Source organism: Homarus americanus, unplaced genomic scaffold (genome assembly GCF_018991925.1).
Source record: "Homarus americanus isolate GMGI-L3 unplaced genomic scaffold, GMGI_Hamer_2.0 scaffold26351, whole genome shotgun sequence".
NCBI classification, from domain to species: domain Eukaryota; kingdom Metazoa; phylum Arthropoda; class Malacostraca; order Decapoda; family Nephropidae; genus Homarus; species Homarus americanus.
Window position 1 is genome coordinate 7,048,527 of NW_024724368.1, and position 23,371 is coordinate 7,071,897.

The 23,371-nt window shown below is 40.3% G+C and overlaps 2 protein-coding genes across 3 annotated transcripts; both read left to right on the top strand.

Annotated features, from left to right (window-relative positions):
* Window positions 1-217: 217 nt before the first annotated feature.
* On the top strand, window positions 218-4,056 carry LOC121864298 (DNA-directed RNA polymerase II subunit rpb1-like; the record flags this gene model as incomplete). The annotated part of the gene is made up of 2 exons (XM_042363386.1): window positions 218-297; window positions 3,346-4,056. Coding segments are annotated over exons 1-2 (723 nt in total), but the record flags the coding sequence as incomplete, so codon positions are not given.
* Window positions 4,057-16,090: 12,034 nt separating this feature from the next.
* Window positions 16,091-18,048, top strand: LOC121864299. 2 transcript variants are annotated; one of them, XM_042363388.1, is made up of 2 exons: window positions 16,091-16,174; window positions 17,283-18,048. In XM_042363388.1, exons 1-2 carry the CDS (start codon window positions 16,163-16,165, stop codon window positions 17,865-17,867), a joined length of 597 nt encoding a protein of 198 aa, XP_042219322.1. In that variant the 5' UTR covers window positions 16,091-16,162; the 3' UTR covers window positions 17,868-18,048. The 2 variants fall into 2 exon arrangements, with proteins under 2 accessions (XP_042219322.1, XP_042219321.1); XM_042363387.1 differs by lacking the exon at window positions 16,091-16,174 and adding an exon at window positions 16,241-16,265.
* Window positions 18,049-23,371: the final 5,323 nt, after the last annotated feature.

Consider the following 23,371-nt stretch of genomic DNA (forward strand, 5'->3'; position numbering starts at 1 on the left):
GTTCAAGTCTAGTTCAGTATTTACATTAAGGCAACTTTTATTCGACTAACATCAACAATAACTCTTATAGTTACCGAGTTATTTCTTTACTGCTGGGAAGTACTACTGTAGTTACAGAAAATCAATGCGCTGCCACATGCCAAAGCCTTCATTGTAAGGGGCACAACTGTGTGTATTGTCGCAGGACGGATAAAAAGCGTGGCTGCTGGAGAAGAGAGGGAATGGAGGTATGAGTATACCTGTATATAAGACGGCGGACGACCTACTCCGACATCACACTCCACCATGAACCTCCTGGTGAGTCCTGCCTCTTACTCTTTGGTTGTCTATCAGACATTTGACGCTACATTACAAGCTGTAAACACAAAATATACACGTGTTCAACACCCAAATCCCTGATGTTTATGTAGTCATATTCAACAGGAAACGGAACTAAATCATTTAAATTTAATTTTGCAATAAGAGGAAAGATCTTACTAATAATTTGACTAACTAATAATAACACATTAGTGCTGTATTTAGACTATGTACCCCACCTGGAGTACATCACCGACCCGTGGTACACACATGTTTTCAAAATGATTTTTGCCAGTACTGTACTGTGCACTCTGATAATTTCTATATGACGGATATAATACAGAATAATAGTCCCATTTGTTTTGTTTATATTGACATTACTGAAAACTTCAGCGTTTCAATCATGATTTTCCCGTTATGAGCAGTGATGGCACTACAAATATCTAGGGGAAGAGGAAAGTTAGGATTTCCATCTGACGCCTTTTGATTATTGCCGGTCAGCAGCAGGACAGTGATTTTCAAGATTGTCGGGGCAAAAATACCAACATACAAGGAAAACACACGCACACGTTCTCTCTCTCTCTCTCTCTCTCTCTCTCTCTCTCTCTTTACTGTCACTCCGAGAAAAGTGAACATCACACAGCGATGACTAAATAATGGAATTCTTTAGTGGTGTCACTTTCGTTGGTGAGCTCTGAGGTGGCTCGAGCGGGTGAAACGGGATCGGCAAGGTTGTCCAAAGAGGTTGCATGTGTGGAGGAATACATCTAGTGCGGGAGGGTCGTTAGTGCTTGTTTGCCTCGGTGTATAATAGATCGACCTGAAGCACTTGTTTAACTTCTAGGTTTATGGATTACACGCGCGCGCGCAAACACACACGCGCAAAAAGGAATCATATTATATTATGAGTTACTTCTACACGGGAGGGTCTGACTGTGCGGCCTTTATATTTATTTTGTAAATGGATTTCAGTTTCCTTAAGAGAGACCGGCCAGAATATGAACCACTAGGCAGAGACGTGAAGGTTGTGTACACCGTAACACCACCTCAAGAATCTCCTCTAACGCTCAAGTTCTTTCCAAAACTATCTTTTATCTAGATAAATAATTTTCTGTTACATTAATAACACAAGTAGATAAATTAGATACAATGAACTTAAAGTTTCTCTTGGTGTCGCTGGCTCTTTATGTGTGTGGTAGTGGCGGTGTTGGGGAAGAAGCCCAAAGACAAGTGCGCGATAAGTACACCCAACGTCGACTTCAAGGTGTCGAAGGAGGGAGTAGAGAAGATGATCGCCCGAAATGCGCTCGAGAGGGTGAAGGACGACAAAGAGGGGTCCTTAAGGTCGTCTGCCCCGATGAAACCTCGGTGATGGTAGAAGCACCGAAGCCCCACCACGGGTGAGCCCATCCACAGCTCTACAATAATTATTTCCTCATATATTTAATCTGAATACACAACTCTATTTTAGCTTTATAATGCAACTTCTCTGTACATTTACTTTTTTCCTCTCTTTATTTCTGCCTCACCTCTGTCCTCACTATCAACACTGGTCTGTAAGTTACGGTACATTGTCCCTGTACAATATGGTGTTGACCACATTACATCATAGTTACAGAACACTCCAGTAACAGCACCATGTTTTGGTCACCTTCCATCCTGACACCAAATGTTCTACAGTATAAGCAGCTGCTGTTCATTCATTAAGTAGTTTCTTGTGCTTTAGAATACAGTGGTCCACGTGGAACTAAAACCATTGTTTTTGGTAAGTGTGGAGGGGGGGGGGCACTTAACCATAACCACAACAGTGAAGAATACAAGGTGTTGAAAGTACACGAGCATCTGATATGAACGTCACACTTAGCGGAGATAATGTTTCACAGGTGAATGAATCACGAAGGGGCTGACGCTCCTCTCCAAGTGCTATCTTAATTTTACTTCATTAAACATAAGATTACGTCTTTATGAAGAAGAGAGTTTAGGCAAGGCACAGACACCAACCTGCGCCCGCCGGTGCCATCCACTCAGAAATTCCATTAATTTTGGCATTGAAAACAACCTGACGAAGTTTAGGAGTGACTTGAGCATTCCTTGCAGCCTGCAGTTGAAAAGGTGAAAGAAGGTCCCATAGGCAAGACTGCCCGTTAGGAACAGTGTAGACAGAGGACAGTGTAAGGAAACGATAAGGCCGTTAAAGTGGATCTTGGATACTTGGGATTCGTTAAGGATGTTTTCCGGGATATTTGTTTTGTTTTTTTCTTAAGTAAAAGTCTACTGTTCGTAAAGCTGTGGTCACACTAATGTTTCCTCTCAGAATAAATTCACCGTAGCGTTGATTTTTCAACGAACTGCTCAAGTTGTCTGTACAGCGACAACATATTTGTTGTCGAAAATGGGACGATACGAAGCGTCTGAGAATCCACGGTACGGTGGGTTGAAATTTGCTAGTCTATTGTATTAATAAGATTTACACCGTTCTTATGTCTTCTTATTAAAGTTAAAGTGTACAAAAATTTGTAAGTATATTTCAATAACAAAACACGGGCAAAAATGCCATAGTAAATAAATAAATAATAATAATAATAATAATAATAATAATAATAATAATAATAATAATAATAATAATAATAATAATAATACATCACAACGGGAATTTCATTTGACTCGAGTACTTGTGTCACTTTTGTAAAACTTCGCTTGGACGCTACAATCGTTTCTTTTTCGCCTTGGTCTTCTTTAACAGGACCACACATCTCACTAAAGCGGTTAATGCTGCCATGCAAACATGCAATGAAGCCCGGGCACCTGGCCAATGGCTCCTTTCGTCAGTGTGACCAGTGTGACGATCGTACTGTTGACTTATTGCCTGTGGATGAAATGCTATCGTGGATTTATTGCAGGGAAAACTCGAGTGTGATCGTAGCTTTAGGGGTTGCATAAACATTGTATAACACTAGGTTAAAACCTTAAGCCCTCCGTATGAAATAATGTCTCAAACCTATTTTTACATTACATTCATTGGGTGGATAACAAAACATTATATTACAGGTTTTGATATCAACACTTCTGGCTGCCACAGCCGCTGATTTCCAAGGCTACAGCGTGCCCACTCCCCCGCCTGTAACATACTCAAGCGGAGGCTGTAAAGATAGGGAAATCCTTCATGTGGACGGCACCTGTGTTGTTCCCACAATTAACCGCCGCCTGTTCCTCTACACCGTTCCTGAACTGCCCCCGTCTTATGGCCCACCACCACATATCCCACCACCTAAGGTGGACCAAAACATCTTGTTCATCCGCACTCCTGAAGGAGGCCAGGGACCTGAGCCCATCATCGTGCCGCCGCCCAGGCAGCAACACGTAGTGTACGTCCTCAACAAACAGTCAGACCAGAGTCAGCGAGTCATCGAGGTTCCTGCTCCACCGTCCGAGAACCCTGAGGTGTACTTCGTCAACTATGGTGAAGGAGATAACCCGACCCTGCCTGGTGGTATAGACTTCCAGACCGCCCTCAACTCTGCAATCCAAGGTGATGGTCAGGTCATCGCCGGCACTGGAGCAGGTGGTAGCCCTGGTAGTGGTCTAAATAACGTTGGAGTGGGTACTGGATTTGGTGGTACTGGAGCTTTTGGGATTCAGTCAACCGTGCAAACCCCTGGTGCCAGCTACAACCCGCCAACAGACACCTACAATCCTCCCACAGACACCTACAATCCTCCCACAGACACCTACAATCCTCCCAAGGACACCTACAATCCTCCCACAGACACCTACAATCCTCCCACAGACACCTACAATCCTCCCAAAGACACCTACAATCCTCCCAAGGACACCTACAATCCTCCCACAGACACCGACAATCCTCCCACAGACACCGACAATCCTCCCAAGGACACCTACAATCCTCCCAAGGACACCTACAATCCTCCTACAGACACCTACAATCCTCCCAAGGACACCTACAATCCTCCCAAGGACACCTACAATCCTCCCAGGACACCTACAATCCTCCCAAGGACAATCCCCCCACAGACACCTACAATCCCCCACAGACACCTACAATCCTCCTACAATCCTCCTACAGACACCTACAATCCTCCTCAATCCTCCCAGGACACCTCATCCTCCCAAGACATCTCAATCCTCCCAGGATGCCTACGACCTCCCACAGACACCTACAATCCCCACAGATACCTACAATCCTCCCACAGACACCTACAATCCCCACAGACCTACCTCCAATCCCCACAGACACCTACAATCCTCCCACAGACACCTACAATCCTCCTACAGACACAATCCTCCCAAGGACACCTACAATCCTCCCACAGACACCTACAATCCTCCCAAGGACACCCTCCAGGACACCTACAATCCCCCACAGATCCACCTAATCCACCCACCTACACCCACCTACAGCTACAAATACCCACCTGCCTCCCTACACCCACCTACAAGCCTCCTACACCCAAGCCTACAAGCCTCCTACACCCACCTACAAGCCTCCTACACCCACCTACAAGCCTCCTACACCCACCTGCCTCCACACCCACCTACAAGCCTCCTACACCCACCTACAAGCCACCCACACCCACCTACAAGCCTCCTACACCCACCTACAAGCCTCCTACACCCACCTACAAGCCTCCTACACCCACCTACAAGCCTCCTACACCCACCTACAAACCTCCCACACCCACCTACAAGCCTCCTACATCCACCTACAAGCCTCCCACAAGTTTGTACACCGCTCCTTAACAAGACCTCCTAAACAATGGCCAAGCTGCTTCTCGTCCATGCGTTACTAACTTAAACAAGCCTTCTCCTCTTGGAACAACATTATTACACACATAAACACCAACATAAATCGGTACAGAACATGAAACTGAAGAGATCTTGTACCGTTAGTGTAAACGAGCTACTTACAGCGAATTACAATGATTATTATTACTGTATATTGTTCAGGTAAGTAATTTCTTAATAATGTCATTGTATCCGACATGGGGTTAGCATAATTCCCATTAGCATTGTAAAAATAAAAGATTTCCGAATCTTTAGCATTGATTATTATTCATTATCCGTGTTTGAGTCAAATTTTAGGTTAGTTAATGGATCTACAGTATAAGTCCAGGAAAAACAACAACGAAATCTAGAAGAAAACCTGATTGTTGTTCAGTAAAATATAAAAAAAGCCTCAAATTTATAAAAGTGGATGAATATTATAATATAAATGTATAGAAACAGTTCTTTGTAGACATGCAGCTTTTAGGGGTCAATCTGGAGTGTATTCAATACATGAAATGAAATTTAATATTTGAGAATACAGTACAGGTCAAATATTTGGAACTTGACTGTTGCTAGTTTGGAGGGGAATTTTGGGCTCACTTTGCTCAATATTTGATGCTCAATGCAATGGAGAGAGTCTTTTCTGTGGAAACGCTAAAAAAATAAACTTCCGATTTGACAAGTTTTGTTAGCGGAGAAATTATCGACGAAGATGGTATCGTCCCAGTCCCTCTGAACTCTCGATCTGCATTGCATTAAGCATCAGATATTGACCAAAACCGTCCACCAAACAACAGTCAAGTCCCAAATAATTACCCAAAACAGTATTAGCATCCGAAACTGGTATGATTAACTTTCAAATGATAAAAGCCCGATTCTCACCAATAAGTTCAATAACCAACTAAAACTATAAAAGTCCTTTAGACGGATGTAAGTTAAACACGTACCTGTACTAAACTAAATCCTATTCGACAGAAGAATGTTACACTCGTATAAAAGGTCTAGAGTATTAGCTTTAGAAACATGTATATCAACAGAACAGATCTATACAATACTACATTTACGATAACTGCCGTATTTCAAAAAGAATTAACGATTTAAAACATTTTGAAATCTGATTTTTCCACATTATTTGTTTTTCTAATAACCTTTAAACAAACTAACTCCTAAGCCAGTAGGTTCACCAGTACCCACACCCTGTATAGAGAGACCAACCCCGTCAGGAGCGGATTAAACGTACTCGGGGCCTGAGATTACTTTTATTTTGAGGACCCTTTTCTCTCGACACTTATTTAACAATACTATACAAGTACATTGTATAGTATATTTACACAATTTACGGATACAGTCTTTAGACTAACTGAGTAAACAACCATAAGGTCATTAATACAGTGTATTGTGCCGTTGGCTAAAATAAAACAGTAGTTACAAGGCCCCGACCCCCAAAAAAAAAAAATATATATATATATATACACAACGTGAATTGATCGTCCTCGAATACTGGACCTGAAGCTTTTAGTCTCAGTTGCTTCATTGATATATGCCACTGAACCCAGTGGCTTTACAGAAATCTTTATGGGAGAAAATGAAATTTGTTCTAAATAAATCGCATGTTGTTCGTGAACTTGCACTCCAAGGCAGAGAAGAGAGTGAACTGTCAATGGTTCCAACACTTCACAACAGAAATAATCATGTTTCAGGTTGTACCTTATGTAACGGAAATGATCCTACTGTATATGTCTATTTAATATGATCAGCCAGAACACCAGGATTTAGGATCTGGACCACAGGGAATCCTCATGCAATCTTCGAAAAACATTACCTAACAACCCAAAAAAATTTACGGACTGTCAATGTGAGACAGTTAAATTAGGAAGGGTACATTAATAATATACAGTATATAAAACGAGACTTATTTCTCTCATTTACATTTAGAAACTTTGAATAACAAAACCCACCTTGGCATGACTACACGTAAAAAGGTTTACCGTGTGTCAGCCTCTGCAAGGTTTATATTAATTTTTGTCAATTATTGGTAAGTGATGAAATGGATTCACGAACTAACAAAATGAAACGACTGTATATAATAGGCTATAACCATCAGTGCGATGGTTCACTACTAGCTCTCTTCAATGTATGGCTGTTGACATTTTTGATTGGCGAGTGAGGGTCCTACTACTACTGCTTTGGTGTCATATTTCCGGTGATTAACCGTACCTGTAAATCAAACTAACTTTCAAATTAAGACTCCCCAACAGAAACCCGTTTACATATTATTACCAATCGGGTCGGATCATCACTTTCGTTGTCTTCCACCACGCAACACTTTAATATCGCCCCTCCAACATCATTTTCATCCAAAATAACACGAACAGTTGCGAAAATGTGTTCCTACATCCCCTGTGGTAACCCGTGTCTCCAAACGGCATCGTCGCAGTAGTAGTATGGGTATTGGTCGTGTAACGACGTGTAATTAACCCATTTATATAATCGTTCTGTTTCTTGATTTATATACATAATCACCCCCTGTAACTTTCCACTGGCTATGAGTTGGCATGTTCATGTCACGTGATCGGCAGCTCCCTAAGGTGCGGCCAGTAACTGCTTAGAGTTGCATTAAGAAGCCGGCGCCCTGGGGCCATTGTTACTCGACGACTCACATAGGTCAGACGTATTTAAGCAAGTCTATTTACATAGCCTCTGTCCTTCTCTTAACACTCATAGCTACAGTGATTAAGTTATGGTTGATTTACACTTTGGAATTGTCTTAGTAGTTCCTAAATAAATGGATAACAGACAATTGGGTTTCGCTACTAAACCCAATATAATATAAACGTTCCGGCCTAGTTAAAAGGCCTGGAACATTAAGACGTGATTGGTGGATAGGTTTGCTATAGGTCATAAAGTTGGCCGTTTGGCCAATTTTATGGGATACGGCTTCTCTCAGAACTGGGGGCCATTCAAAAAAGCTCATCGAGCCTCAATGCAATAAATGACAACACAAGGTAAACTATTGGCGACCTACCCGTCGCTCATTTTTCATGGAAAATTCATTTTAAATTGCCGTAATTTCACTGAATTTTGCAGCGGACACTGTCGTAGTTGTTAAAATGTGGTTCTTTTTAACTCAAAACTAACCTTTAAAAACCTAACAGTTGATAAGAAACACAATCGGCCGAAGCGTTGTTAAAAGACCGCACCAACTTAACCAAAGAAACCTACTTAACCTTATCTAACTTCTTAACCCCCCCCCCGGCGTATTAAACGGAAATAACTTACTAAACACTGTGCGGAAGATAAATAGGGAGTGGGTCGGCCTAATCCACTGATTTATCGCGAGGGAAGACGAAGTGCGAGCTTAAGGGCCGAATTATCTACCAAACGACAAATTTGTCCAAGAAATGAAACTCATATCCCGGTAGACCGCACACTCTAGTAACACCGGAAAAAAGTTAGGGTAGATTCGGAAAAAAAGACAACTATGGAACTCTATATTGATTTCTATTTAAGGAGATAAATCAAAAAATAAAAATAAAAATAATAAATACTCTGTAGCGTTTTCACGGAATTTTTTGTTTAATTTAATTTTCATTAAAAACACATTTTTGATCACACAAAGTGGGTATGGCTGTGAAGTAAAGGGAAATTGTAGGATAAAAAAACTTAAAAAAATTACAAAACTTAACCTATTACATAAAACTTTAAATGGTGTAATATTCAAGAGCAGGTGCCCAGGTTAAGGAGCCTTTTTAGAACAATTTTCGATAAAAAAAGTTCTTCGGTTTATCAAGAACATCCCAAAAAAGTTGGAGGAAAGAAATTTTGGTATTTTTGCGTTTACACACCACACATTCCTACCACTAATCTATTATAATATTCTAATAAGACGTCTAATTATAAGATAATTTTCATCTATTACATTACCGGCGTAAATGTATAATAACGGAGATAGGGTATCCAAAATTTTCTCTATTTTCTTCCAATAATCTTCTGTCATTATCGCCTGCCTCACCTCCAACACTGCCAACACTGCGTGTCTCCTGCATCTCCTTCAAAAATCATCACGCGGCCAATCAAAAGCGTTTTTGTTTTTGCAACCTAGAGGATAACTACAAAACTCTGTTATTTGTTAGTATGTAGAGACAGCACTAAAATTTACTCTATATATACTGTTTCTCGCGTATTTATATTTTTCCAGTTTTTTTTCTTGTTCGATTTCACTGACTAAGAGTACAATTTTGATCGGTCTCTGGTTCTCCACTGCCGAAAACACTCCTAGGGCAAAATAAAGGAGCCCCAGCGAGTTAGTAGCCACACGTTTTGTTTAACTGAGAGCACAATTCACACTTGGAATAGTCACACGTCTTTATAGTTACTCACATTCTGAAATGAGAAGCTCGGATAGGTGTAACAAGAAGAAAAACTGAACAGATCCGTCAGACAACTCCTAAGTGTCACTGCCACGCTCCCAGGTCAGGCTGCCATAATTCCGACTGTTTTACCGAACGCTCTAGTTGGGTTGTCTTCCTCGGGTTGTGATTGGCTACGACCATGATGTCATAAAAACGTTTTCTTTGTTAAATGTCATACATATAAAGGATACCAGCAACAATTCATTTCCTTTTTACTATTATTATGCATATATATATATATAGTATGAAATATTGCTCTTTAGATTCTTCAAACAACTTTAAAATCGGGTGGAGCAGTAGTATATTGAATAAAAGAGATAAAAAAGAGTTCAAGGAGTAGAAAATGGAGTGATACCACAATATCATAGAAAATGCACTGTTGAAATGGATAACTATTATAATATATATAATTTTAAAATGTGTAATAAAATAACCACAAATAAAGAACTAACAGCAACGGACTCACCGAAAGCCGATGTATAACGGCGTGTAGATGCTTTTGACAAAGGCTCTACAGTGAAAGTCATATGGAAGGCGCTGAACTTACGGAGGTATCAGGCGGGGAACCCCCATGTTCATCAGAAAACTCCAATACTTTTCCTGATTGCAGTATTGTACTCAGGCATTTTTAATTACTATTAACCTCAGAATATCCCCTAATATCAAGAGCACATGGCTTCAAATGGCCTCAAAATGCCCATGATATTAGTCAGATTTAAAAAAAAATCTGGGGGGCTTACAGTTAACCCCCCACCTCCCAGATGGATGGGCTCGATTTGCTGGTCAGGTTCCCCCACCCAAAACTTCTTGGACCACCCCTGGAACTCAAACACGGAACAGGACGAAATGACTGTCTTTGTGTTCCTAGTAGACATCATCCTCTCGTGCCAACTCATCATAAAGCAGTGTTACTAAACACTCAATTATAAAAAGAAGGAAATCCAATGAAATACCTTCATAATTATTCTATATCATATTATTTTGCATTTGACCCGAAAAAGGCCTAATTAACAGTTCCGGTATTTTTCCGACGGGCCACCGGGGTCGACGTCACGGTCTACCGACCACGACATCGAATTTCATGTTTTTACCGTCTAGCAGACGAATTTCCGTCAAACGGCAACACTGCACTCCCTTGGCAACCGATCGACTGATTCAGTCGGGACTCGGAACTCGGACGGACTGAGCACCTTCAAACGTCTTGCCAAGGATCCAATACTATTTTTTCTAGAGCAATCCATTTTTGTCAATGAAAAAATTCTTTCTTTAAATATTCAATATTTAACTGAATAGATAAAAAATAATAAACAAATACGCTAAAGTTTATTTTGTTATGTTGAAAAATATTACTAAGCGTAAATTAAACTCTTAACAAGAATATAAATATTCGATTCATTGTTTCACCAAACTGATTCTAATGTGGATTTTGCAACTTCAGAAGGGAATCCCATTTTTTTTTTAGGGGGGGGGGGGAAGTAACCTACTAAAACAAAGACTGGTAATCTTGTATTTAACAGCGTAAAATTAGAATCATTTTGGTGAAGCGACGATTCGAATATTTGTTTTCTTGTTAAAGAGTTTAATTTACGCTTATTAATATTATTCAACATAATGAAATAAACTTAAGTGTATTTGTTTATTCTTATTTGTTTTACCTGTTCTATTAAATATTGGATATTTATAGCAAGAATTTTTTTCATTGACAAAAATGGATTGCTCTAGAAAAAATAGTATTGGATCCTTGCCAAGGCGTTTAAGGTGCTCAGTCCGACTGAAATTAAAAACTGGGTCCCCACTCCTCAGGGAGATACAAAACCTCGAAGAAGTGGTAAAAACAGTCCGAGAACGTTTGGAGTGGAGGACTATGGTCGCCAACCCTCAGATATGAAGAAGGTACACTGAGTGAAATACAAGATTACCCAAAAAATATATTTGTAACGTTCTGGAATTAGTATATAATATAGTATATAATTAATAAGATAACATTCTCACTCAGAGCGACTTTGTAGATTTATTACTATATACAGTAAATAGTGTACAATTATACCTGGTGTACAGTATGCCCTACTGGTAGAGAATGAATCTTTACTGAGCTAGTCAACTTAATGTAGTCACTAATTATACAGTATATGCGAGAATTACTAGTGGGTACATGAGATCACGGAGATTATAGAGGAACTGCCAATTAACTCCTACCTTCTTGGTCCTTGGCTTACACAAGTAAGTTATTGTAATACCTATTACATAAACAGAAAGACAACAACCAGTGTAGTGATGAATTAGTACCGGTACATGTATCGTACAAGAGATAATAATAATTAATAATCTTTGTTTAATCACTGAACACTAATCCTTAAAAAAGGTTTTCCAGTGATTGTCTTCATAGATTACATCTTTGTGTAAGTCGCAGAATAGATAAAGAGCCATAAAGAATAACAAAAATTAAAAAAAGATCACAAGTGAGAAACAATATATTTATGTTGTGTTGTCAATAGTAAGAGAAACAATTGAGACCCTGCAATTGTGTGTAAATGAGGTAGAAAGTTAGATCAGCAACCTGGGACTTGGTCACAATTTTCGTGGTGCCATATGGCAGCAGGGTCTACCATTAGACAATACATTATGTTTCCAATATCTTCCCTGGCGGTAGTACCTCCCTGTTTGGTAGCTGCCTACTACTACTCGTACATGGAAGGACAATTTAGATATAGGTTTAGTCACTTAGCGAATCATAATATATTGTTCAAATATCCGGCTGGCCAGGAGGCTTGGTGATAAGGCGCACAGGGAAATGATATAGGTATCATGACCACCAAAAAAGTAAAGCAGTTTTAGGGTAAAAACACGGATTTTTAAACCTATGAGTCATGCCAACGGATACTAAACCTTTCAAACTTCCTTCAAAGGGAAAGGTTTATGTAGCCGTGTGTGTGTGAGGTCACTCTATCTTGAGATGAGGATGTACAGGATATGACTTTGATGAAAACTCCAACACGGTCTAGGTGCTATCTAAAAAAAATATTCATTCAATTATTTACTTAAATATAAATATATACAGTACATAGAATAGAAGTTCCTTCATCACCGTGTGTTTGAACTATTCGGTACTCTTTTTAATGTAAACAACGTGAATTGCGTATTACTGCAACACAACATAGATGTTAGCAGTTATCAACAGAAGCCCAACGCTGTCAAACGTGTTCCTGATAGTAACTTTTTTCGCCCAGAAGTATGTGTAAACTGTGGCCTACAGTATCTTGCTACAGTGTCTTGTTTTTCTGTGTAACCGCTACATCATCACCTAAGATATACCTAACTTTATATTATTTCAGTGTAATAATATTTCACCTTAGGATTAAACACTAGGTGGGGGGTGGGGGTTAGGGTAGGTTAGTACTAGGGTGATTGATAGTAAGATGAAATAAGGTAGTGACTAATCTCCAGATGATTCGTAGCAGATAAGTCCTAGTGTTAACAGTTTGCTAGATTGATGTTTATGGGTGGTGGTGTCATGGCGCAAACACCGTATCTATATTAATTAAGCTCGACACTGTTAAAAGAGAGTTTTATATCTCATAATGTTTAACTGTTGATTGGTGTACAACAATAGTGTAATTACTACCCTTTTTACGCGCTTAAAAACCTTAGTTGTGAAGCGCAGTAATAATATTATATAAACAATTATGTTGATCTTCCAGAGGCAAATGAACCCGTCCGTTCACCTTATATAATGAAACAGTTAATGCTATAGCAAAAACTAGACTGTTACATCAGGTGGCGTTTGGATTTTCCCGTTTTCTATGTTAAACATTTTCTTGTAAATGTTATTGAACAGAAACGACAGGAGATATGACATAGACGTCTCTTTAGTAGTGCATATGGATGGTCGTACAGATGACCAGTCGCCCCATAGGCCCTCTCCCTTACCAGTGCCCTAACACGGATTACCTAAGATTAACCACCAGCTTCTTTTATCGGATGGTTAAACACCCTAACACGACCTGTCAGGGGGTTACTCTATATTAGGTTAATTAGGTTAAGTAAGCATTGATTAAATTTGATCTAGGTTAGGCTAAAAGGTTAAGTTAGCATTACGGTGGTTAATCTTAGAGTGAAAAAAGCCGGTGGGACTAACCAGCATCACGTTGACCCAAAATTTACTTCCATTTTTAAGATACAATAAAATTAAGACGTAATTAATAAAATCATCCCCATGTTTTTGGACAAGAACTCAACCCATATTTTGGCTAAATTTAGATACAGGTTGAGAACAATTTACGAAACTGTAATGTACTAAGACTGGGCCATTACCTGAACCTTTATTAAACAAGTTACAATCAAGTGCCTCTCCTGTGACATTTTGAGAGAAATAATATAAGAGGGGTGCCAGGTTATATGTTGTAACCTACAAGAAATTTTCAGGGGGTGCCAGGTTATATGTTGTGAGGAAATAATGAGTGAGTCAAAGTGAGTAAGAAGGTGAGTGAGTGAGTGAGGGGGGGGGAGGGGGGAGGGGGGAGGCAACCAATAACCTAATTTGCATGTACAGGTAGTAATAAGTATGAAATGTTTTGTCAATATTTTACACGTGTTATCCCTAATTACTTTATTAAAAAGACTAACACAACTACATTGCCAATCAACATTTACCAAAGGCCTAAGAATAAAGAATAATAACAACATAGAAAAAAAGAATAATAAAAAAACATACACAAAATATTTCAATTCATTTTCACGTAAAACATAAAATTTGTCAACTCAAAATTGCAAAAAAAAAAATCGAAAATAAATTGACTGTTACTCCACCTACACGAAGCAAATAAAAAGCAATATTTGGTGTGCACGTTTCCTTTACATGCCTTAAACTTGACGTTAAACTTCACGAAAAATTTCTTCGCATTTAAACACAATCAATGTCCAGTTAAAGTGTGACAGGTACAGATGGACGAGGAATACCCCCTTCACCCTCTTCGTTTTAAGTGTTTTTACTAGGGATATGAACTACGGTACAGTATTGCAATTGTGCATGTATTAAACAAACGTATAAATGTGTGCAAAAAACAAATATACACACATGTGTGTAAAACAAACGTACACACGCACACACACGTGTTCATGAGCGCATATAAATGGAAATGATGAACACTCGAGTTTTTTCTTTTTTCGATAATAAACATGAATTCAAAAAGTAACAAAAAACTGAAGATGTCCTGTAATAAAGTGACTAAGAGGGGAGAAGTAACGAACGATGGGTCTATTGCACTCAAATAGTATATTTTCATAGTGTTCATTAAAAGAAAATAATAAATTTATCTAAATTCATATTCCTTATAAAGTCTATGAATTCTGCTCAGAATTTCTCCACCTTAAGTGCTGTAATGAATAAATGGTGCTGTTAACCGCGTACACATTTACCCTACATATATTTTTTTCGTGAAAAATAGGCCATTTCTTTCCCTGTGTGTTACCTTTCACTGATGACTAGACATTTACATCAGTCAAGACAAAAGGTGAGTTTTTTACAAATGTAAGTTAGGAAACCAGGTCAGGAGATGAGAGGTCATTACAGTTTACATTCACTGACACAATGACCAAGATTGGGTTCAATTAATATTCATAACACATAATGAAATGTTTATGGTTCACTTTGACTGCAAATAAGAAAGTCTTTGCTCATACCGACGCATTACAGTATGTATACTGTACGTCTGTACGTCCTTCTGGTACTGTAACTCATTTTCCCTAATGACTTTCTGTGAATGTTCAGAGCTTAGCACATCTGCTGACATGAGTACTGTATAGTACAGTAAACATCTTAAACTGGCCCCAAGCGAGTTGATATAGTGTATATTTTGTACAGTTTTATATATATTGTACAAAATAAACAGCAAAATAACTAAAACAATATGCACCTGAGATGGTGACATAAATTTGCAGTATTAAACACCATAAAATACAAAAACAACTACAAGTACCGCAAATTGAAGCCCTCAATTAAGAGTGAGGTGACCATTAGGGAGGTAATCTTCACAGTCAACCTCACAGTTCCGTGGGACACAGTTGCAAGAGTTACAAATTTCCAGAAACAAGTGAGGTCAATGCTTTACAGTTGATAACGAAATGCTGAGGGGCAAGATAAAAACCTCCTTTTAATTATAGGAGCAATAATTTTAACAGGTGGTTTGTAATCTATCATGACTCATATATGGCACTTTCATAAATGGTGAATATCAGTTGAGAAATGACCCGATGACCTGCGTTGTTGTGTAACTTCTCCAACTTACTTGTACACGGAGGGAAAAAAGTTGAGGACGGACGCAAAATTCTTGTGTTCCTTAAAATGTCCAAGTTCCATGGAAAGGTAAATGTAGGTCCGACACTTTCCCTCACTAGCGGCTATTGATTGTAGATTAAAAGCTGTTATTATTGGACATACTACAAACTGGAGAGGAATAAACACTCACTTGAGGCAGAGTAATCAAGTTAGGTAATAAGAAATACAACTATACGTGTGACCTTAAATGACATGCAACTTTTATTAAAAAAATAAATAAATTTAGAGTCATTTGTGATGTAGCTGGGTCAGGGTGTGGTGATGGTAACCGGTAAGATAGGAGGTACAGTATATATAAGACCAGTTACCACCTGAGGAGACAACACACTCTGCCATGAAGTTCTTGGTGAGTTGCACCTTCACTCCTCGCCTCATGTGATTCACCCAAGACCACTCGAATGACCCGGATATTACCACACTTCCGCGATATGGATATTGTACTGGATTCACAGTGATAGTGTTTTAAACTCTGTGTGTGTGTGTATATATGTGTGTGTGTGTGTGTGGAAGAAACTTACAACTTGATTATGAATCAGTGTTGCATTTAAAGTACGCTTGGAGAAGTGAAAGCTACTTGAGTAACATAAACAAAATATTAATACTGGTTCCCTCGCTGTGTGCCCAGTGTTCCTCGCCAGATATTCACTATTCAGCCTCCACTGCCACCAGAACACGTGCTTCAACATCCTGTCTTCTCCCTATATACTGTTAATTGTGGCTTAAACTTCAGCGTACAGTATATACAATATGTCTCCGCCCGTTTTTCTGTTAATTACTTCCCTTTTTGTCCTCATGAGGAAGAACCACTGGGGCTAAGATGATCATATGTGGCATGAATTCCCTTAAAGATCCCAAGGTCAGGTTCATCTCTGAAATTCTCTGACGTACAACATCGATCTCTCTGTGCGTTTTTCCGTAATCCCTAAAATCATTCGTCGACAACAGTTGGCTTCTCCAGGTATGTGGTCAATCTCCTTTAAAATATAGATCAGGGAGTCTGGATAACGCATGTCGCCTTCAACTGGTCTAATAATATATTTATTGTACTGTATTTTAGTTCCGCTGAATAGATTATTAAAAACAACCAAGAGAGGATACGCCTCTACACCATGGGCAGTCTGAGCCAGTCGTTGAGAAGCCACTACACAGACACGAGGCATAATCAATACTATAGCAAGCCGTCAAAACTTATCCTTGGGAAAGTAATTGAATTCCACGTTAAGCAGTAACTTATCCTTCCTTCACAAGGTAATAAATTGGCAAAATTATATCCCTTCTTATAAATTAATTTAGCAGAAGAAGCATTCTCTTCACATAACTTCATAATTATGAATACTGGGATCTGGGCTGCACGTGGTCTCTGGTCGAGCATAGTCGTGCAACATCCGGCAGTTGGTAGGTTACTCCCATTAATACTCTTGGTCATATTGATTACAAAGTTCACTCTCCCTCAGGTACTCTTCTCCCTGCTGTTGGTGGCTACGCTCACCAATGCCGACGAATACGACCTACGATGTGAAGGAGGGAAAGTCCTGAGAACCGATGGCGTGTGTGTCTTCCCTAAAGTATATCAGCATCTGTTTGTGTACGATGCCCCAGCGTTACCCGAGGTCCCCGCCCCCCCACCTCAGATCCCAACACCCGAAATCATGACCAACATCGTCTTCATTCGCGGGCCAGAACCAGTGCAGGAGCCTGACCCTATCATAGTGGCGCCACCTAGAAATGAGAATGTTGTTTACGTCCTAAACAAGCAGCGGGCACCAGAGGGTCCAAAAGTCATCGAAGTTCCTGCTCCACCACCCAAGACCCCTAAAGTGTACTTTCTCCACTACGACGACGACAATATCCCAGTGCTTCCTGGCGGCGCCGACTTCCAAGATGCTCTTGCTTCCGCGATTGGTTCCGGGAGTTCTCCTGGCATTACCGGCGCCAGTGGTGCTTTTGGTGGTGGTGGTGGTGGTGGTGGCATTAGTGTTGTTGGTGATGGTACTGGCAGTATCGGCCCTTACTACATTTCTCCCTATGTTAATCATTAAAACTCTCATAGCATAAGTTCTCCCCGAGCCTCGACTGCCACTGCCCTACCTTGGAAATGCATATATTACAGTATAAATATCACATTACTTTTATTTTATTGTTATATTATGTGAACACTAGGGTCGTTGCATATCACCATGTTATATTTTTTTATTTGTTAACTAAATGTGTTATACTGTATGTCAAGCCGTTTCATTTTCCTCCTGGGTGATACTAACTAGTGTACATCTTATATATAATATTTTCTATGGTATCTCAATTATTACAGCATACAGTATACTGTAGGTTCACTCATACCAGGCAAAATAGTCAAGTTTTCTGTTTCAGCAGCGTTCAAATTTGAGGAAAACATCTTACAGAGTGATAAGGCTTACAGCACCCTTAGTCTTACAGCACCATAAGTCTTACAGCACCATAAGTCTCACAGTATCCTGAGTCTTACAGTATCCTAAGGCTTACAGTATCCTAAGGCTTACAGCACCCTAAGGCTTACAGTATCCTAAGGCTTACAGCACCCTAAGTCTTACAGTATCCTAAGGCTTACAGCACCCTAAGTCTTACAGTATCCTAAGGCTTACAGCACCCTAAGTCTTACAGCAGCATAAGTCTTACAGTATCCTAAGGCTTACAGTACCCTAAGTCTTACAGTATCCTAAGGCTTACAGCACCCTAAGTCTTACAGCACCATAAGTCTTACAGCACCATAAGTCTTACAGAATCCTAAGGCTTACAGCACCATAAGTCTTACAGTATCCTAAGTCTTACAGTATCCTAAGGCTTACAGCACCCTAAGTCTTACAGTATCCTAAGGCTTACAGCACCATAAGTCTTACAGTATCCTAAGTCTTACAGCATCCCAAGTCTTACAGCACCCTAAGTCTTACAGTATCCTAAGGCTTACAGCACCATAAGTCTTACAGTATCCTAAGTCTTACAGTATCCTAAGGCTTACAGTATCCTAAGTCTTACAGCACCATAAGTCTTACAGTATCCTAAGGCTTACAGCACCATAAGTCTTACAGTATCCTAAGGCTTACAGCACCCTAAGTCTTACAGTATCCTAAGGCTTACAGCACCCTAAGTCTTACAGTATCCTAAGTCTTACAGCACCCTAAGTCTTACAGCACCCTAAGTCTTACAGTATCCTAAGGCTTACAGCACCATAAGTCTTACAGTATCCTAAGTCTTACAGCACCCTAAGTCTTACAGCACCCTAAGTCTTACAGTATCCTAAGGCTTACAGTACCCTAAGTCTTACAGTATCCTAAGGCTTACAGCACCCTAAGTCTTACAGTATCCTAAGTCTTACAGTATCCCAAGTCTTACAGTATCCTAAGGCTTATAGCACCATAAGTCTTACAGTACCCTAAGTCTTACAGTATCCTAAGGCTTACAGCACCATAAGTCTTACAGTATCCTAAGTCTTACAGTATCCCAAGACTTACAGCACCCTAAGTCTTACAGTATCCTAAGTCTTACAGCACCATAAGTCTTACAGTATCCTAAGGCTTACAGCACCCTAAGTCTTACAGCACCCTAAGTCTTACAGTATCCTAAGGCTTACAGCACCCTAAGTCTTACAGTATCCTAAGGCTTACAGTACCCTAAGTCTTACAGTATCCTAAGGCTTACAGCACCATAAGTCTTACAGTATCCTAAGTCTTACAGTATCCCAAGTCTTACAGCACCCTAAGTCTTACAGTATCCTAAGTCTTACAGCACCATAAGTCTTACAGTATCCTAAGGCTTACAGCACCATAAGTCTTACAGTATCCTAAGGCTTACAGCACCCTAAGTCTTACAGCACCCTAAGTCTTACAGTATCCTAAGGCTTACAGCACCCTAAGTCTTACAGTATCCTAAGGCTTACAGTACCCTAAGTCTTGCTAGTATCCTACAAGGCTTACAAAGCACCCTAAGTCTTGACATAGTATGCTTACATAGTACCCTAAGTCTTACAGTGTCCTAAGGCTTACAGCACCCTAAGTCTTAAGCAGTATCCTAAGGCTTACAGCAATCTCTAAGTCTTTACAGCACCCTAAGCCCACAGCAACCCCAGCCCATAAAGACCAAGGTTTACAGGCACCCTAAGTCTTACAAGTATCCTAAGGCCACAGCACCCTAAGTCTTACAGTATCCTAAGGCTTACAGCACCCTAAGTCTTACAGTATCCCAAGTCTTACAGCACCTCTAAGCCTTTACAGTACCCTAAGTCTACAGTATCCTAAGGCTTGTAGCACCCTAAGCCTTTACAGCACCCTAAGTCTATAGCATCTCAAGGCTTACAGCACCCTAAGTCTTACAGCACCCCAAGCCTTTACAGTATCCCAAGTCTTACAGCACCTAGTCTTACAGCATCCTGTCTACAGTATCCTAAGGCTTACAGTATCCTAAGTCTTACAGTATCCCAAGTCTTACAGTATCCTGGTTATTTACAGCACCCCAAGTCTTACAGCACCCTAAGTCTTACAGTATCCCAAGTCTTACAGCACCCTAAGTCTTACAGTATCCCAAGTCTTACAGCACCCTAAGTTTTACAGTATCTCTAAGGCTTACAGCACCCTAAGTCTTACAGTATCCCAAGTCTTACAGTACCCTAAGTCTTACAGTATCCTAAGGCTTACAGCACCCTAAGTCTTACAGTATCCCAAGTCTTACAGTACCCTAAGTCTTACAGTATCCTAAGGCTTACAGCACCCTAAGTCTTACAGTATCCCAAGTCTTACAGTACCCTAAGTCTTACAGTATCCTAAGTCTTACAGCACCCTAAGTCTTACAGTATCCCAAGTCTTACAGTACCCTAAGTCTTACAGTATCCTAAGGCTTACAGCACCCTAAGTCTTACAGTATCCTAAGTCTTACAGTATCCTAAGGCTTACAGCACCCTAAGTCTTACAGCACCCTAAGTCTTACAGTATCCCAAGTCTTACAGCACCCTAAGTCTTACAGCACCCTAAGTCTTACAGTATCCTAAGGCTTACAGTACCCTAAGTCTTACAGTATCCTAAGTCTTACAACACCCTAAGTCTTACAGCACCCTAAGTCTTACAGTATCCCAAGTCTTACAGCACCCTAAGTCTTACAGTATCCTAAGTCTTACAGTATCCTAAGGCTTACAGTACCCTAAGTCTTACAGTATCCTAAGGCTTACAGCACCCTAAGTCTTACAGCACCCTAAGTCTTACAGTATCCTAAGGCTTACAGCACCCTAAGTCTTACAGCACCCTAAGTCTTACAGTATCCCAAGTCTTACAGCACCCTAAGTCTTACAGTATCCTAAGTCTTACAATATCCTAAGGCTTACAGTATCCTAAGTCTTACAGTATCCCAAGTCTTACAGCACCCTAAGTCTTACAGTATCCTAAGTCTTACAGTATCCCAAGTCTTACAGCACCCTAAGTCTTACAGTATCCTAAGTCTTACAGTATCCCAAGTCTTACAGCACCCTAAGTCTTACAGTATCCTAAGTCTTACAGCACCCTAAGGCTTACAGCACCCTAAGTCTTACAGTATCCCAAGTCTTACAGCACCCTAAGTCTTACAGTATCCTAAGGCTTACAGCACCCTAAGTCTTACAGCACCCTAAGTCTTACAGTATCCTAAGGCTTACAGCACCCTAAGTTTTACAGCACCAAGTCTTACAGCACCCTAAGTCTTACAGTATCCCAAGTCTTACAGCACCCTAAGTCTACAGTATCCTAAGGCTTACAGCACCCTAAGTCTTACAGCACCCTAAGTCTTACAGTATCCTAAGTCTGCTATCCCAAGCCTTACAGCACCCTAAGTCTTACAGTATCCTAAGGCTTACAGCACCCTAAGGCTTACAGCACCCTAAGTCTTACAGCACCCTTGCTCACAGCACCCTAAGTCCACAGTATCCCAAGTCTTACAGCACCCTAAGTCTTACAGCACCCTAAGTCTTACAGTATCCCAAGTAAGTCTTACAGCACCCTAAGTCTACAGTATCCTATACATAGCACTTAAGTTCAGTATCCAAGTCTACAGTATCCTAAGGTTTACAGCACCCTAAGTCTTACAGCACCCAAGTCTACAGTATCTCAAGTCTTAGCACCCTAAGTCTTACAGCACCCTAAGTCTTACAGTATCCTAAGGCTTACAGCACCCTAAGTCTTACAGTATCCTAAGTCTTACAGCACCATAAGTCTTACAGCACCCTAAGTCTTACAGTATCCTAAGGCTTACAGTACCCTAAGTCTTACAGTATCCTAAGGCTTACAGCACCCTAAGTCTTACAGTATCCCAAGTCTTACAGCACCCTAAGTCTTACAGCACCCTAAGTCTTACAGCACCCTAAGTCTTACAGTATCCTAAGGCTTACAGTACCCTAAGTCTTACAGTATCCTAAGGCTTACAGCACCCTAAGTCTTACAGCACCCTAAGTCTTACAGTATCCCAAGTCTTACAGCACCCTAAGTCTTACAGCACCCTAAGTCTTACAGTATCCTAAGGCTTACAGCACCCTAAGTCTTACAGTATCCTAAGTCTTACAGCACCATAAGTCTTACAGCACCCTAAGTCTTACAGTATCCTAAGGCTTACAGTACCCTAAGTCTTACAGTATCCTAAGGCTTACAGCACCCTAAGTCTTACAGTATCCCAAGTCTTACAGCACCCTAAGTCTTACAGCACCCTAAGTCTTACAGCACCCTAAGTCTTACAGTATCCTAAGGCTTACAGTACCCTAAGTCTTACAGTATCCTAAGGCTTACAGCACCCTAAGTCTTACAGCACCCTAAGTCTTACAGTATCCCAAGTCTTACAGCACCCTAAGTCTTACAGCACCCTAAGTCTTACAGTATCCTAAGTCTTACACAGTATCCTAGAGCTTACAGCACCCTAAGTCTTACAGTATCCCAAGTCTTACAGTACCCTAAGTCTTACAGTATCCTAAGGCTTACAGCACCCTAAGTCTTACAGTATCCCAAGTCTTACAGTACCCTAAGTCTTACAGTATCCTAAGGCTTACAGCACCCTAAGTCTTACAGTATCCCAAGTCTTACAGTACCCTAAGTCTTACAGTATCCTAAGTCTTACAGCACCCTAAGTCTTACAGTATCCCAAGTCTTACAGTACCCTAAGTCTTACAGTATCCTAAGGCTTACAGCACCCTAAGTCTTACAGTATCCTAAGTCTTACAGTATCCTAAGGCTTACAGCACCCTAAGTCTTACAGCACCCTAAGTCTTACAGTATCCCAAGTCTTACAGCACCCTAAGTCTTACAGCACCCTAAGTCTTACAGTATCCTAAGGCTTACAGTACCCTAAGTCTTACAGTATCCTAAGTCTTACAACACCCTAAGTCTTACAGCACCCTAAGTCTTACAGTATCCCAAGTCTTACAGCACCCTAAGTCTTACAGTATCCTAAGTCTTACAGTATCCTAAGGCTTACAGTACCCTAAGTCTTACAGTATCCTAAGGCTTACAGCACCCTAAGTCTTACAGCACCCTAAGTCTTACAGTATCCTAAGGCTTACAGCACC